At 34.6% G+C, this 17010-nt stretch overlaps 1 protein-coding gene across 5 annotated transcripts in view; it reads left to right on the plus strand.

Moving 5' to 3' along the window:
* Positions 1–17010, plus strand: part of LOC150085178 (eukaryotic translation initiation factor 4 gamma 3-like) — a 791506-nt gene that overhangs the window by 609733 nt on the left and 164763 nt on the right. For all 5 annotated transcript variants that reach the window (XM_090373913.1, XM_090373915.1, XM_090373911.1 and 2 more), the window contains 2 exons: positions 9810–9889; positions 16279–16456. In XM_090373913.1, coding sequence (XP_090230039.1) covers positions 9810–9889; positions 16279–16456 — 258 coding nt within the window. The remainder of the gene's footprint in view (positions 1–9809; positions 9890–16278; positions 16457–17010) is intronic.

Raw genomic sequence — 17010 nt, forward strand, 5'->3', positions numbered from 1 at the left:
TCTTTTTCACTTTCTACTTCCCTGAGTGTAGTACCACACAGTTGGTACATTTCTCTTTGGTTATTGCTACCCATATGCAGTACTTTGCATTTGTCAATGTTAAACTTCAGTTGCCACTTATCAGCCCATTTACCCATTTTATCTTGATCCAGTTGGAGTAGCATACTGTCTTTACTGTCGTTAACAATGTTGCCAACCTTTGTATCATCTGCAAAGTTGGACATTTAACGTGATATACCTTCATCAATATCTTTCATAAATATGCAAAACAAGAATGGGCCCGGCACCAAACCCTGGGGAATTCCACTAATAACATTTGTCCACGAAGAGCAGTGTCCATTGATTACCACTCTGTCGTCTCCCACTAAACCATCCCTTTATCCATTGTAGCAACTTACCTTAATGCCATATTTCTCCAATTTGTACAGCAGTCTTTCATGTGCAACAGTATCAAAAGCTTTTCTGAAACCCAAGTATATGATATCAAAATTATTTTTGGGATTCAGTTCCTTTGTGACCACATCATAGTATCCAATCAAATTGGTCAGACAATACCTCTCTTTAACAAACTCATGCTGTGTCTTAACTATTACTGCATTCTTGTCTAGATGATCCTGTAATGCTTCTTTAACCAGTGATTCTATTATTTTCTCCACAACAAGTTAAACTAAACAGGTCTGTAATTACTAGTGTGACACCTTTTGAACCCTCCTTTGTGAATTGGTGATACATTTGCATACCTCCAATCCATGGGGATCTCCCCTGAGTCCAAGGAAGCTCTCATAATTATGGCTAAAGGTTTGCTTACTTCCTTCGCTGCCTTCTTTAATATAACTGGATAGATCCCGTCCACCCCAGATACCTTCCTTATGTTTAACTTAAACGATTTCTCCTCCACTTTGCTCTCAGTTATTACAAAATCACTTAGCTCCCTGTTAGTGTTTGATAAACTTCTGGCACTCCCCTCATTGAATAACTCCTCGTGTGAATGCAGATGCAAAATACTCATTCAGTTTATCAGCTACCTGAGCATGATCATCAATAGTCAACCCATCTGTGTTAACTATTCCAATCTGTTAAGTAGTCCAATCTGATTCATCCCTTTCCTTCTAGAGTTTACATAAGTAAAGAACTCTTTGCTGTTTTTCTTTGCATCCTTTGCCAAAGATTTCTCGTAAACTGCCTTCGCCTGCCTGACCTCCTTTGTGACTTGATTACAGACTAGTTTATACCTGCCATAGGCTTCTGTGTCACCTGATACTTTATATGCACCCCATACATTCTTTTTCTTTGTCACAAGCCTCATTAATACATCTGACATCCATATAGGCCTAAACCTTGAACAGTATTTCTTAGTTGGAATGAAAAGCCTGGTAGCCTCCATAATTAAGTCCCTGAAGGCTTCCCATTTAAGAATTCAATGCAGGTAACGTCATCAGTTGATCCCACTGTACAGAATTTAAACACTGTCTGAGACCTCTGTAGTCACCTTTACGAAAGCAAAAGCCGTTCCCTTTAGCCTTGATGATAGTTGTATCTTTAATAATTCTCACATCAATACATTGTAATTGCTGTCGCCAAGTGATTCCTTTAGCTGCAAATTCTTAATGTGATTAATCACTGCTGATAATCAGGTCGAGAGTATTACACCCTCTGGTTGCCTCTCGAACATGTTGCTGTAGAAAACAGTCATCCAATAAATCCACAAAAGTCTTGCTAGTGTGCAAGTGACCAACTCACAAGTTCCACTCAATATCTGGAAAGTTAAAAATCCCCCATTATAAGACATTCTGATTTACTGGCCTACTCTATTATACTCATCAGATTTATTAGGCCTGTAACACACAACTACTCTAATTTTTCCTTTACCAATGTTTATTTCACACCAAACAGACTCAACACTGCATTGTCCACCAAAATTCCTGACTGTACACATTGTACTTCCCAAATTCCAATTCTGCATTCCTTATATCTGTGTGACACCAGGTCTCTGATATCCCAACAATATCTGCCTTTGATGTCTTGACTAGCATTTTAAACTCATCAAATTTATTAACTATACTCCTAGCATTGATGGACATGCACCTGTTCCTACTCTTAGCTATCCTAACACAGCCGATGTATTTACTTGTTCCACTATGACTCCCAGCAGTCCTGGAAATCTCTATTACCTTGCTTTCCAGGCTGCTGATCATTCTAATAGAAGCAGTGCAAGAATCACTTTTGCTTCTGCCTGCGGCCACTGTTAACTTTTTGGTTTGTGTTCCCCCCCCCCCAAGCTAGCAGTTTTCTAACCCACCTAACACTGCCTCGATAGCATCAGCAAATATTCTTGCAACCTTTCTATTTAAGTGTACCCCATCCCTGCAGAAGCTCTCTCTCCTGTCAACAAGCACAGACCAGGCTGAAAAAAAATTCTACCCCTTGAGCTTTGCACAATCTCTCCATGGCCGAATTGATCGACAAGGCTCTCATCTATACTCTCCTATCATTTCTGGGCAGAATTGCAGATACTTTCACATTCAACCCTAACTCATGACTTTTTTTCAACATTGACCTGTACTTGTTGAGTAAATTTGCAGATCTGTTACTCTTAATGTCATTAGTTCTAACGTATACAACAGCATCACCTTTTGTGCCCTTAAAAGATGATATCTCTCTACGTCATACTCTACATACTCTGGTCCTGTTCCACCTATCCTTCTTGCATAGACGTCTATGTCTATGCAAGATAGGTCGTTCCCCGTCTCCCTGATAATAGAGTCACCAATCATAACTAGTTCCTTTGGGACCAGCGCATTCTGCCTTGGAGATTGCCTCTGTTTTGCCTGATGCACAGGAGTGAGCTTTGTCGTTGAGCTGGGCAGCTGGGAGTTTGATGGGGCTCTCATATTAATTTTTTTTCGAAGGTGTTTATCCTACACCTCAAGCTCTCATAGGCGCCCATCAGAACGCTGAGTTTAGGGCCTAATTTCTTGACACTCTAGACACCTAGCACACACAAAGGCATCCTCTTTGGCTAGATGTCCTGTTTTAGAAAGGTCGTCAAACATTTCATATTTCGCACATTTTTTGAGACTGTGATGCGTTGGAGAATTGCCCCCTTTGTTCCTTCCCCAAGTCACAGCACTCTCGCTAGTCTGTGATCTTTGCTTCGTAGCTCTAATTTGGGTCATGAATTCCATTTACATACAATTTAATTAACAATGAAATTTTATAAGATTAATAATATTTTTGATTTATTGATAATACTATAATAAGTTAACAGATTCTTAATTGAGCTATTTGTATTATGCTATCTAGTTTTACTTTATACCTTATGCTGTCCGTTCGAGCTTTTTATATATATATAGGTTACGCTATTTCTTATTGACTACAATATGGCGACTAGTTCAACAATGTTGGCGCCAACACCGGGAGTCGTAACTTCCAATAAACACTGGTTAAATTCAAAATAAGAAGCTAGCGAACACTACTAAACCTATTTAATATCTCTGTAAAACACAATATACTATATTAATTAACGAAGAATACAGTAAAAATTAAAAATACTTATCAATTTACAGCAGCCAAAAATTCACCGACTGTTCTCTTCCGCGACCCAAGCGTTCTCTTTTTTCTTTTAGAATAAACCTTGGGTTTATTCTCACTATCAAAAAAATATATATATATATCTGTTCACTGACATTTGGGAAGGGGTTTAAAATTTAAAACAATAAAAAAGATAAGCAATCAATAACAAAGAACACCGCACGCACAAATTGCAACTAACACAATATGTGCAAGTGAGAACGGAGTAACAAGTTACGAAACTTAAAAAATAGGAATGAAGAGACCATTCTGAAAATTGTTTATGTTTTTGATATGATTGATTTTATGGAAGGGGGAAGCACATTTCACCATAATAACGTAAAAACCGACAGAATTCCGACTGTCGATATTATCGCAAATTCAATAAGATCGTGTTTACTATCCATTTATTATAGATTGCCCTAACAGAAAAGCCAAATAAACAGGGGACTGGTAATTGTTTTTATTGTTTTATGGTTGTGACCTCCAGAAATCCGACTGGACCATGTGGTATGGTCAGAGACAATCGTAGGGTAATCTCAGGTGCTGGCCTATTCAGTTAACAGCTGCAACTAGCATTGTCCACGCGTCGATTTTGAAAGTGTTTCAAAATTAAAGCAAAAAAACATTGAGGACTATTTCAAGTAAACTGCTCGAAAATAGTTATTTATTTTGTGTAATATAATGTTCTACATTAAAACTTTTTTGCTTTGTACAGTATTTTGTTTACTAACCATGTTCTTTTCCTTTTTATAATTTTTACTTTAAAATATTGTTTTACTAATTTAATATAAAAACTAATTATAATTAAGTTGAAATTTTGTCATTATAAAAAATGGCATGTTAAAGATAGCTTCCAGTTAGGCCGGATTAATGGGGTTCTACTGTATATCTAACCAAATATTTCAGGGGACAAAGGAATTCCAAAACAATCCACAAAATATTGGCCCAATCAAAAGTGTAGTGGAATGATGAATATAGTGCAGCTAAAAAAACATGGAACATCTTCAGGAAGTTCCCAGCAACAGCAATCCTCATCCACTTTAAACAGGTTGACTAGCAAAAGGGAAGCACTGCCACAATTACAGTAACAACAGAAACCCAAACAATATGGGCCAAAATACAGCAAATGTAATCTAAACACCAATGCGTCAACTGTCCCATGCTCACTGTCAGTGGCTCTGATATTACAAAACCAGAGGAGCAAACACTCTGGGTAGATCTTTCATGGAAATCTCAGCTATGATATCATGCCGCTGGCACACTCAGATCTCCATTGTCAATTCGCCAATAAAAACCAAAACAACAACATCATGCTGCCACATTTTCAGGCAAACAAAGCACAAAGTGAAAAACACTTAATCAATTTTAAATCAGCATCCTCCCCTTCACAATTTCAGTTGCAGCGGGGCCAGGTGGAATACATTACATCATGATAGCAAAACTTACTTTACCAGCCTTCAAGACCTGTTACTCCTCTACAAGAATATTCAAAGAAAACTCTTTCCACAACATTATTTCTCCAACACTACCATCTCCAAGAAACTTTCTACTAATAGTAGCAGCTATACTATGAAACTCTGTGCTATCTAAGCTATACAGCAGAATATGAAGAATGAAAACTAACTTGGATAGATCTGGAATACTCTCAAGTTAAACCAGAAGAAATGAGTTCTCTTTTGTCAGATCTCTGGTCACACTGGAATTTTTGGAAATGAACAGGCTGACCTAGACGCCAAAACTGCTACTGATCGTATAGATCAATGGTGTCCAACCTACTGCCCGTGAGTGAGATACAGCCTGCAATAAATTTTTATGTGGCCCGCATGGAAAGTGAACTAAAACAGCGTTTTAGAGAATAGTGCCACTGCATACAGGCATTCAAGCGTCGAGTTCAACAGTATCAAACATGTACGTGTAGTCCAGTACAGTCATATGTATGGTAAATACAGTTATTTACATATCAATCTTTCCATATTGTGAAATTCTACTATTTTGACATAACTTTTTTGTATTGAATTCTTATTAATACATATTGAATTAAAAAATCATCCTTAAAAATATTTTGAAAGAGGAAAGTCAATTTGGAGTGTCGTGGTTTTAATCAAAGGTGGACTGAAGACTATTTCTTCATTGAGTAGAACGAAATAACTTCATTGGCTGAAAACTGCAATCCCAGCTTGCAACTTAAAAAAATATATATGGTTGAAAAATAAGTATATGGACTTAAAAAAAAAAAAAAAAAAAAAAATACTTGAATTCTACAAGGCTCTCCCATCTGAAGATTTTCTGCTAATAAAAGAAAATGCCACGAAAATGGCTACTGTGTTTGGGAGAAAATTTTTTCACAAATGAAATCAAATAAATATTTAAAAAGAAACAATAACAGATAATCATCTTCATTCTGTATTGAGAATTAGTGTCAAAAATTCTGAACAATTATCTAAACACATCCAGCCTCAATCATCTTATTAAATGTTTAGTTTTGTTCAGCAAATGTTATTGTGTACTTAATTATATTGTGTACTTCATTTTTTTTTTTTTTTAAATTTGAATATTTTCAATTTTAGATGTATCATTATATTTATTTATTCACCTTAATATTTAAAAGCAAACTTAAAGTATTTTTTTAAAAACAAAATTCATATTTTTATAATTTTAATAAAATCTAAAAAAATTAAATCACTGACATATATTTGTTGTACCTAAAAGTCTTAGGAATTTGCTTATAAGGGTTGCCTTCTGTTGAACTTTGTGCAAGTTGAATTTTACATAACACTGAATTTCCCTAAATGCTTAGACAGAACTTGCAACTCTGCGTGCTGAATTTGATTGAAGCAAAAAAGAAAAGCAAAAAGGCCAAACATTTCTTTTTTGCTTCAACTAGTAAATAGAATTATTTATTAAAATTTTTTTATCTTGTGCAGGACAAATTACAAAAGCGTGCTTAAAATTGTTTAATAAAAAGATTAAGACAAGTGCCAGTACAAACACCTTATAATCAAAAATAATCGTTGCCAGAATCAGCATCTCCAACTAATAAGTACACTGCTGTGGAGACGTAAAGGGGGGTCAGCCGCTCACCTTATGAATGAACATATTAATGGATGACTGCGGTTTTTTCTTTTCTTTGTAGATTTCATTATAGCAAGCATATCATTCACCCCTCTGTTAACTTTTAAGAATCGTTTGCTTTTAGCATCCATCTTCTCAAACTTCGCCGTTTGCAGGGATGGGAGCATTGTATGCTCCCGTCCCTGCAAACAACACTTGGCTTATGAAGTTACGCTGTCTATGTATTTTTGCCAACCTAGTTGGGTCCTCCATATATTTCCTACCTATCTGATGCAAAATAACGTTTTCGCGATTTTTTAAAGTTTGCACTGGCCAACAAAAATTTACATAAATTGAATATCACATAAGTCAGGGAGTGGCTGAACTCATTGATTTACAACAGTAAGTGACTCACCCTCTCTGCCTCGTTTTCAGCAACAAACACTTTTGAGTGTTACTCATCTCCTAGCAGAGGCACCACACGTGGACAAAATCTTTACTTTCTTCAAACAGATGCAAATCTATAGCACACTCTAAACTTCATCCACAATCCATATTGATAGAAAACAGCATTGAATTTTGCCATAGGTGCATTATGGCAAATGTTGCCCTTGTGCCGTAAAGCCCACAAACAAACAAACTATTGATTGATTTCATCAAATTCCAAGGATTAATGTAAAATTTCAGGTGAACCTGACCTGAAGTTGATAGCTTAAACATATCAAACTTTCATAATGCATCTCACTTGAGATGCATTATGAAATGTTATAAAAACTACACATCTTTTCCACTTGATATTTCGAACCAACTTACAACATATTAATGAATGCCTGAATGTCGGAACCCTTGGTTCGGTTGTATAAGTTAGTATGTCATTTTATTATTTATACGTGACAAACCATGGAAAGGAGTACACTTTTTTCCTGGGGATTTAAAAGCCTTCACTATTGTTTTAATAAACATTAAAAGTATGTTTGTTTGTTTTATTTTTTTTTACCCACTGCAAAACATTTGTTGCTTCTATTTCTTTATCTTTAATGACACAGTCTTCAAATTTGAAAATAATGCACTTCCAATTGATGAAATTTTTGCTACCTTAGCATTTACAAGAACATGAAGTTTCAATGTGAATTTGTGCACCGTGTAGTCATATGCATTAATAAAGTACTTCCTCGCTTAATCAAAGAATAGAATCTTCCCCTTTTATGTTACATTCTGTTGGCAGTAGATATGTGTATGACTTAGTCAGAATTGTCCTTCTTAATTAGTCTGCTATGGTAATTAACTTCCAAAATGAAAGTGGAAGATTTTCATAGAACATTTTTCTGCAAAGCACTCAGCATCCATGGATGCTGGGTGCTTTTGATTGAAGAGGTATGTTCAGATTTTCAAATGTTCGCATAACATTTAAAAGAAACAAATAACTTTTGTTCAAGCCAGAAGTGAGAAAGTGAACAGACTTTCTGTATGAGTGAGAATAACTTGCTTAGAATTATCAACTTGCTTTGCCTGTTTAGGATTGCTTTCAACAGAAGTTTACAATTCAGAAGTTCTTTTTCTTGGGAGTTCATTAATTTGTCCCTTTCAAAACTTATTTTGGATCATAAACTGGATTTGGATATCAGTCAGTGGTGCTCACTAGTGATTGCTTGTATTTTTTTTTTATTTTGTAACTGCAAAGTGTCCCTGTGGCTTCTTTCATCATTTCTACCTCTTCTTTGAATAGAATTGTCAAAGGCCACCACTATTCTGACAATCTAGTCAACATATATAATTAAAGACAACCAACATGAGTGCACATGCTGAAATATTTTTTGATTCGGTAGCACACATCAATTGAAATTGTCTACCTTTCCTTTCAGCGCTTCTTTCTAGGATTACAGTAAATGTCCATCAGTCTGTCAGATATTCATCCACCTTCACAGGAATGCAACTCCCTTTTCAGCACACAGATTACCAACAACCATATTGCACACCCTTACCAACAACTGCTGAATCTTCTCTTTTAATATCCTTACTTTTGTTGTTTTTAAAATACTAAGTATGAGACATATTTTTGAAGTATGTCTTCTGAACACAGGTTGTTCAGAAGAAAATGCCCAATGTTGTACCCTGTAAATCCAGTGCCAGCACTGAGAGCAGCGGCTGATCCCCCCCACACACCGTAATGGGATATTGCTTGGAATTACCTTAATTGTTACTATCTATAAAAATCAATAAATGGCCCATTTTCAGAGCCATAATACTTCTTTTTCTCTCCCCCCCACCTTCTTTGGTCCAATCAATCATCTAATGCTAACTAAACCTTTTTATTTATCAGTTTTATCAGTTTTTATTTTTATTTCATTTGTATTTAACATATTTTATAATATGTTAAATACAAATGAAATGAAATTTATAACTGGAGTAAAATGTGGTATTTTATTTATACCTTTATACTCATTGTTTATTTTGTTAAAGGTTTGGTTTTAACTCACACGTTTAGTTGGCTGTTTAAAGAAATCTTTCATGTTTTCCTATGCCTTTAGTCTTTTTTTTTTCTAATAGCATCCACATTGTAGGCTGTCCTGTGTAACAGTATAGTCACTACTACAGTGATGTCAGAGGACAGCCTTAATATGGATGTTATATTGGTCTTTTATTGTAGACCAGGGTTTCCCGAGCGCATACCGGTGTTTGTGGATTTTTTTTTTTTCGCGACCCACCTGTAGCTATAAATTAATGTATTTTCAATAATTATACTCATAGGCTCAGGAAATAAAGAAACTAACATTAGGACATTTATCTTACCAGTAATAATGCAAGTAGGTATTCATTAACATCAGTAAATATAAGTAAAAGATAGGTAATTCATTTCTTTGTTTATTATCAAAAGTTTACATAAAATTTACATATTTTTGAGTCTGTTTTTGGGTAAATAAATATTTATTTAATGAGTATTTTGAGTATAACTGTGTATTTGGTATTTTAGTACATTTTCATTTTTTTCAGGAAATTTTCTTATAGTTTTATGTAGGTATATTTCAAATAATTTGTTTGCCTACCCATATCGGGCCACGGACCACACTTTGCGAAACCCTGTTGTAGACCAACATTAATTAAACCATGCACTTGTGTAGAGAAATTCTAAATTTTATTATTTTTTTTATTGTGAATTGAAAAATCATTATTCAATTTCAAAATAGGAAGAAAAGAAGAAACAGTTACGGGAGGAATTGGAAGAAGAAGAAAGGATTAATCGGCGGAGATCCTTAGGAAATATTAGGTAAGTACATTGCCTCTAAAACTAGTAAACGGAAATATAGGATGTTTCATAACATGTGAGCCATTCTTTCAGGATCGATTCAAGGCATGAAAATAGTAACATTTTCACAAAAAAAGTCTGATTCTGAACAAAAAGGGTTTTTGGATTTTTAAGAAATGGTTAGAGTTTTTATTTGGTAAAAAATAATAAAAAATTTATTAATAAATAAATAGTAAATAAAGAAGGAGCAAACATGCATAGTATGAATAAAACATTTTGCTTATTCTCTCATCTATTATTATTTTTTACTATTGAAAATTTCATGTTAGTTTTTTAAACTTCATGTAGCCATAGTTCTGTAGCTGTTCTCTCTCTCTCTCTCTCTCTCTCTCTCTCTCCTTTTTTTTTTTTTTTTTTATTGTTTTTAAGTCCTGATTCAATCCAGAAAATATGGCTTACTTTGTACTAAACGTTATACATATCTTACATAAAACTTATCCGAGATTTTGGTTTGTTTATTTTTGAATTCTTGTAGTTTTTTTTTTTTTTTTTTTTTTTTATTAGCACTGCATTAAATAAAGATGCGGTTTTGCTTTTTCTGGAATGTTCAATATTTTGGTAAATCTCAATATTCAAAAAAATATGAAAACATGCATGGTGTGGTGAAATGAATATTAATAATTCAAACAACAGTTTTATTCTGCAGACTGTGACAGGATGATGCTTGTGAGGTGCTTCTGCTGTAATGCTATGAATTGAACAGCCTGGACAAAGAAAACGGGAGAATGAGAGTGTTTATGGATTTAAAAGGAAAATGGAAACTAAGGAATAAAATTTGGAAAATAAAAGAAGTTTGATGAAAAAGAACGGCATTGCTTGCAGAAAGCCCAACTACTTAGATAATTGCACAAATTGGAGCAATTGCAGCCAGAAAAAGAGACCCCAGCCAGTATTTCTTTTTAGGGTTGCACTAAACGTATAACTATAAAGAAATGCCCACCCTCATTTCAAGCAAAAGATAAAAAAAGAAATTCATGTAGAACTTGAAACAATTCAGATATAAAAAGAAAACAAAATTTTAATGTGAAGCCAAATAGAAGAGCAACTTTAAAGGTAATCAGAGTAAAGTTAAAATTAATATATTTTTTAAAAATTTAAAAGACAAGGTGTGAAGTGGGAGAAGAGACTGTATCTTGTGAATACAGAATACTGCATGTGGTGGCCTTTATCTTTATTATTAGTCATTCACTTCCAGAATTTTAAGTTTGCTTCAATTGTATTCACTTTAAATTTGAAAATTTTAACTTTACTCTGCTTTTCTTTGCAGTTACTGTTCCATTTGATTTAATTTTAATTTTTTTTGTTTTTTCTTTCCCTCTGAATTGTTTCAAATTTTACATGAATTTCTTGTCTTTTGCTTGAAATGAGGATTTTTAGAGTTACATGTGTGTGTGTTGTCTTTTTCCCCACTGCAGTTACGTTTCCTCTAATTAGTATTAGCCTTCTGTTTCATCCAATTTTGTTTATTGTTTTTTCCCTTTAACCTATCAATTCCATTCTTCCTTTAGCTTTTTCTTTAGTCAGGCTACTAATTTGCAGCATACCAGCAGGTAACTGTAGCATCTCATAAACATAATCCTGTTGCAGTTTTCAACATTTGAATTTTCATATAATTTTATGAATGACAACCAGGAAAAAAGTGGTGCACTCCCAGACATGTTTTTAAATTAATTAATCTATTAATATAATTGAAAACTTTTACTTTCCTTTATGTAAATTTACCCTAACCAATATGGATCTAGAGGTGAGTACTAAAATAATAAGCTTTGCTAAGAATCTTAATAGATAATCAACTCCCAACTGATGTAATTTAAATTTGACAAAAATTTTGGTTATATATGTTCACTTAAAAATAAACTATATAATATCAGTGTAAATACACCACAGTTTACCCATAAATTTAACTACCTGAGTAGTGTAAAGGCATCATTTGATTGTATCTCATATTACGGCTACCTACACAATGAGATACCAGGTATTGCACTACTTCAAATAAATAACGCTTCTCTAGTAGAGAAGACTACTGTTATTTATTCCCAGTGTGCACCACCACCACCCAGACAGCACCGTTTCGGAGCTTGTTGGCTTACTCATCAGTGGGTGGGCAGGTACCCTGATAATGCAAACATGCCATTGCGGTTGTGAAGTTAATTCCACAATATAAATTTATGGGTAAACTATGGTGTATTTACACCGATATTATATAGTTATCATATCATTATCTTCACCATTTGTCATCTCTCATATTGTGGAATTAACTTCACAACAAGATGGCATGTTTGCATTATCTCAGAGTACTTGCCCACCTACCGATGAGTGAGCCAACAAGCTCTGAAACGCCGTCTAGGTGGTGGTGCCCACTGAGAATAAATAACAATAGTCTCCTCTACTAGAGTAGCAGTTATTTATTTGAAGTACTGCAATACCTGGTATCTCATTGTGAAGGTAGCAACAATATGAGATAAAATCAAACGATGCCTTTTACATTACTCAGGTAGTTAAATTTATGGATAAACTATGATATATTTACACCGATATTGTATGGTTAAAAGTATAAATCGGTTGAATAGTCCGATAAAATTGTGTATCAGTACTGAAATTTAAATCATTCTAATATAATATTTACAACTGAATAATAAGTGAATAGTATGTTTTAAAAATATATATATATAAATTTAAGGTGTTTGAAATTTTGTCATCTTTGTAGGAAGATCTGGATATTCTTTCTTCATGTAGACCTGGCAGCTTGCACTCCATTTTTTGGAGTGGGTGCATTAGATGCACTGCACCAGGGGGCCCCAATCGAGGGAGCTGTCAAAGTCTCACCATAAATAAACGAAGCCCCTTTACCCTTTTTGCATCTGAGCCGCCAATGACCTCTCCCTTCTGAATATGAGAACAAACATGTTCCACATGCCTACCCGTACATTTTCTGCCACTGATCTTTTTATCTTCCCCTCTCTCCTCCCTTCGCTTAACTGGTAGAGGAAAACTCTACCTCCCAATTAAGTGAAGGGAGGTAGTGGGAAGAGACCATGTCTTCCATTTAGGTTATTGCGGTGTACGATTGATTGGGCTGACTTGGAATGCTTTTCAACATCTGACAAATCTTGACATTACCACAGTCACATGCATCACTAAAAGTATCGCTGCAATTGCAATTCCAAAATCATCCACTGGTTTCCATCATTTCCAAAGTCTTGATGGAATTCTGAATGCACAGCAGCAAAAAAAAGGCACAAAACAAAGTGTGGGAGATATTCTTCCAATATCACACCCCAGAAAATTTAGCATCATGTAAACTTGCATGTGCTGGCATTCGTTTTACTCCATAAACTGGGCCTGACAAGAGGAAGTTATTCTTGCTCGGCTACACATAGGTCACAGTCATCTGACACACTCCTGTTTACTAAGAGCAGGTGACCCACCTATGTGTGTGGGTACTGAATAACTGTTTTAAACCGGTATTGATATTTTTATTGAATGTTTGCTTTTTACCACTGCATGTCATTTATATTTTACAGATTCCATTAATCTGACTGAATTGTTTTCACTCAGCCAGAATTTAAATGACAGAGGCAGTATGTATGTCTAACGTTTTTAACTTTTTACAGTCCATTAATTTATACACACTTATTTGAACTTACACTTTTATATTTTTATATACATTTACATCTTTTGACATGGCAACCTGTTTAGATTACCAAATATATTTTTGTGTGTTTTTGTCTAATTTGACTTGGCGCATTATGGCCATAATTGCCAGTGTGCCATAAAACAGCAACAAACCAACCAACCAGCTCTTTATTCTTGGTAAATACAGACCTAAGTTTAATATAATTATCATTGTATATGTATTTATTTGTTTGTGGAGGGAGGTCCAAGACATTTTGTTTTTATTGGGCCATGCGTTATTTCAGAATGGATGATTGCAATTCAAAAGTTTAATAGAACAGTAATCTTAAAAATTTGTAACATTGGCACAGGATTTGTGAACTAAATTCTGTGGTACCGTCATACTTCCTAATATAATACTTCTACAGTGGCGGACAAAAAAATTGCATCACCTTAAAAAAGTAACGTTTGTAGTGAAACATATAAGATATTGTTTGATTACAGTTATTTTGTTTGTCACAAAGCAAAGGTATTGCATTAGATAACGCTTCTATTGCATTAGCTGTTTCTATAAATATGGCATTTGAAGGGTATACACACGCTCATTCGTATCCTGTTTTGTGGAGAGTAAGCATGACTCCATATGTTCAGTTGACACCAAGAAAAAAAGTGCAGCTGTTGCTGTCCCAGGAAGGGCTTTCTACATGTGCTATCACTGACAAAATAGGCTTGTTACCAGTCAACAGTAACCCGGGTGCTGAAATTAAAAGCGTGAAACCGGTGATGTGAAGAGAAGACCTGGATCAGGCTGTAAGAGAGTGACTATGCCTTCCCATGATCAATATTTGAAACGGCTATGCCTTCGTAATCACCCTGTTAGTGCTCCTGATCTAAAACTGGACGTTGAGGTGGCCTCTGGTGTTGAAACAAGTGCACGAACTATCCAGAAACGTCTTTTGAAATGTGATCTGCATGCTATCGGCCCAAGAAGAAGCCTTTGTTAACCCAACAAATGAGGAAAAAGCAACTTGCTTGGGCTAAAATGCATGTTTCATGGGCAAAAGAGCAATTGGACACCATCTTTTCTGACAAATCGAAATTCAACCTGCGTGGCTCGGATGGGAAACGATAGGTCAAAAGATGAAAATTGGAGGCATACTATCCTGACTGCATAACACAGACTGTAAAGTTCCCCGCCAGTTAGGTGGTCTGCAGATGTATAACAAGCAAAGGCGTGTGGCGAATTAAGTTTATTAACAGAACGGTGAAAGCAGAAACCTACACTGCTATCTTGGAGGAGTGCCTGAAACCCATTATTAGGAATCACCACACAGACGACTCAGCACCTTGCGACACAGCAAAATTGGTAAGTTTTGTTCTATTTAGATTTAGTGATGAGTTTGTCTTCTTATCTCACTAGGTTTAAAACATACATTACACTAATGTTTTCCCTCGTTTTTCATGCTTAAGATGCAGTCATACCTCAGAAGTGCTGTGATTACAGAGTTGGACTGGACAGTGTTGCAGATTTGAACCCTATTGAAAATTGCTGGTACGTCTAAAATTGCTCAGAAGAAGCCAACAAGTAAGATTCATCTGCAGGAGAGCATTGTACGGGTGTGGCACCATGAAATTGTATATCCAGAAGTTGATTAACTCTATGCCAGATTGTTGTAATTGCAGCTCGAGGAGAAGGAACAAAATATTGAGGACTTATTTTGCCCATTTACTGTACATAATACTATTACATTAGTTTGTCATGATTGCCATTTGCATGATTTGTCATATTTCCATTAATTAAGCATTTTACCTTTTGGGGAGATATTGTGATGCAGTTTTTTTGTCTGCCACTAGTTTTTCAGCTGCCCATGGCAAACACAAAAACAAATTATATATGTGAAACAATGATTTCATTCCACACATCGGAATGAAACAATCAGTAGTAATGCTAGCATGTTACACTAGTTTGAAATTAAGGAATATCAACAAGAAGTTGAGTGAGATCAGAAATGTACAGCCATGCTTTCACAAGAAATGTGGCAGTTTATATTTCCTTTCTTAAAATATATTTAGTAAATTTGAAGGAAAATAAATTATGTAAACAAACTTAAAGAAGCAGCTAAGCCATGTCTTGTTTGTTTCATGTAATTTATAATCCAGTACGTACCGATTGTGGTAAGATCTGACCCAACCTTTTTCTAATTTTATTTTAAATCAGAACTGTAAATTATGATTTTTTTTTTTTTTTTTAATTTAATTTCAAATATCAGAGTATCTTGTTACTTTGTAGTAGAAATACACAAGTGTAATCCTACTTGTGCCATTAATTTGCTGTATTATTTCATGGTAATTAGTGTTTATTTTTATAGAATAGTCTTGGAGACAAAATGATCTGTCCTTATAGTAAAAAACTTTTTTTTTTTTTTTTTTTTATTTATTTATTTTTTTTTTTAAGGAGAAAATGCTGGATACATATACCTATCAGTGAAACTGATACATGGCTAAATGGGATACATTTTAAAAAAGAATATTGAAGCATAACTACAAGAAAAAGTATTTTGGCAGAGTTCAGTTCTGATCCCCCTTGATGTGGATAGAGGGATAAATACAGTTATGTTGAGTTATATGTTTACATTAAATGATTTTTTTTTTTTTTTTTTTTTTTTTCCAGGATGAAATTATTGAAGAAGTGTTTTAATTTATTTGTAACAACTTATTTATTGTTCTATCTTTAGATTTATAGGAGAACTATTTAAGCTTCACATGCTAACAGAACCTATTATGCATGAATGCATAAGAAAGTTGCTGAGTCAAGGTGATGAGGATTCCCTAGAATGTTTGTGTCGTCTTTTGACAACCATTGGCAAATCACTTGACACTGGTGAGAAGAGTAAAGGAAATAAAGAAAGCTCGGTGAGTTTTCATATATTTTATGGGCTTAGATTTTTTATGGAAGTGGATAAACAAGTTTTATTTATGGAGTCAACTGCCAGTTTCTAATTGTTTTATCTTTTATTATTTAGCAAAAAAACTTTGTTGTCTAGTATTGATGGAAATGGGTGATGATATCACATGGCTGTTCCTGGTTCATCAAATATTTCAAGTATACGTACTGTAGAAAAAAGGTATTAAATGTATCCTGTTTGTTGCCTTTTAAGCCAACAGACTTAGTCTACATTTAATATTCACTTCATTTACTGTAATTGCCAGTTAAAATATAAATTAGTCTGTAATCAAGTCATAAAGCAGGTTAGGCAAACTAGGGCAGATTATGAGAGGTCTCTTGCAGAGAAATGCAGCAAAGCCGTACTTCTATGCTTATATTAACAGTAGAAGGAAAGGTTGAACCACATTGGGCCACTTCATGTGAATAGATTGACTGTTGATGACCTCCTTCAGCTTGCTGACAAATTGAGTAGGTATTTTGCATCTACATTCACACATGAGAAATTCTTTAAGGGAGAGGA

The sequence above is a fragment of the Mastigoproctus giganteus genome, chromosome 5, assembly GCF_048544385.1.
Source record: "Mastigoproctus giganteus isolate SK-2022 chromosome 5, ASM4854438v1, whole genome shotgun sequence".
Taxonomy (NCBI): domain Eukaryota; kingdom Metazoa; phylum Arthropoda; class Arachnida; order Uropygi; family Thelyphonidae; genus Mastigoproctus; species Mastigoproctus giganteus.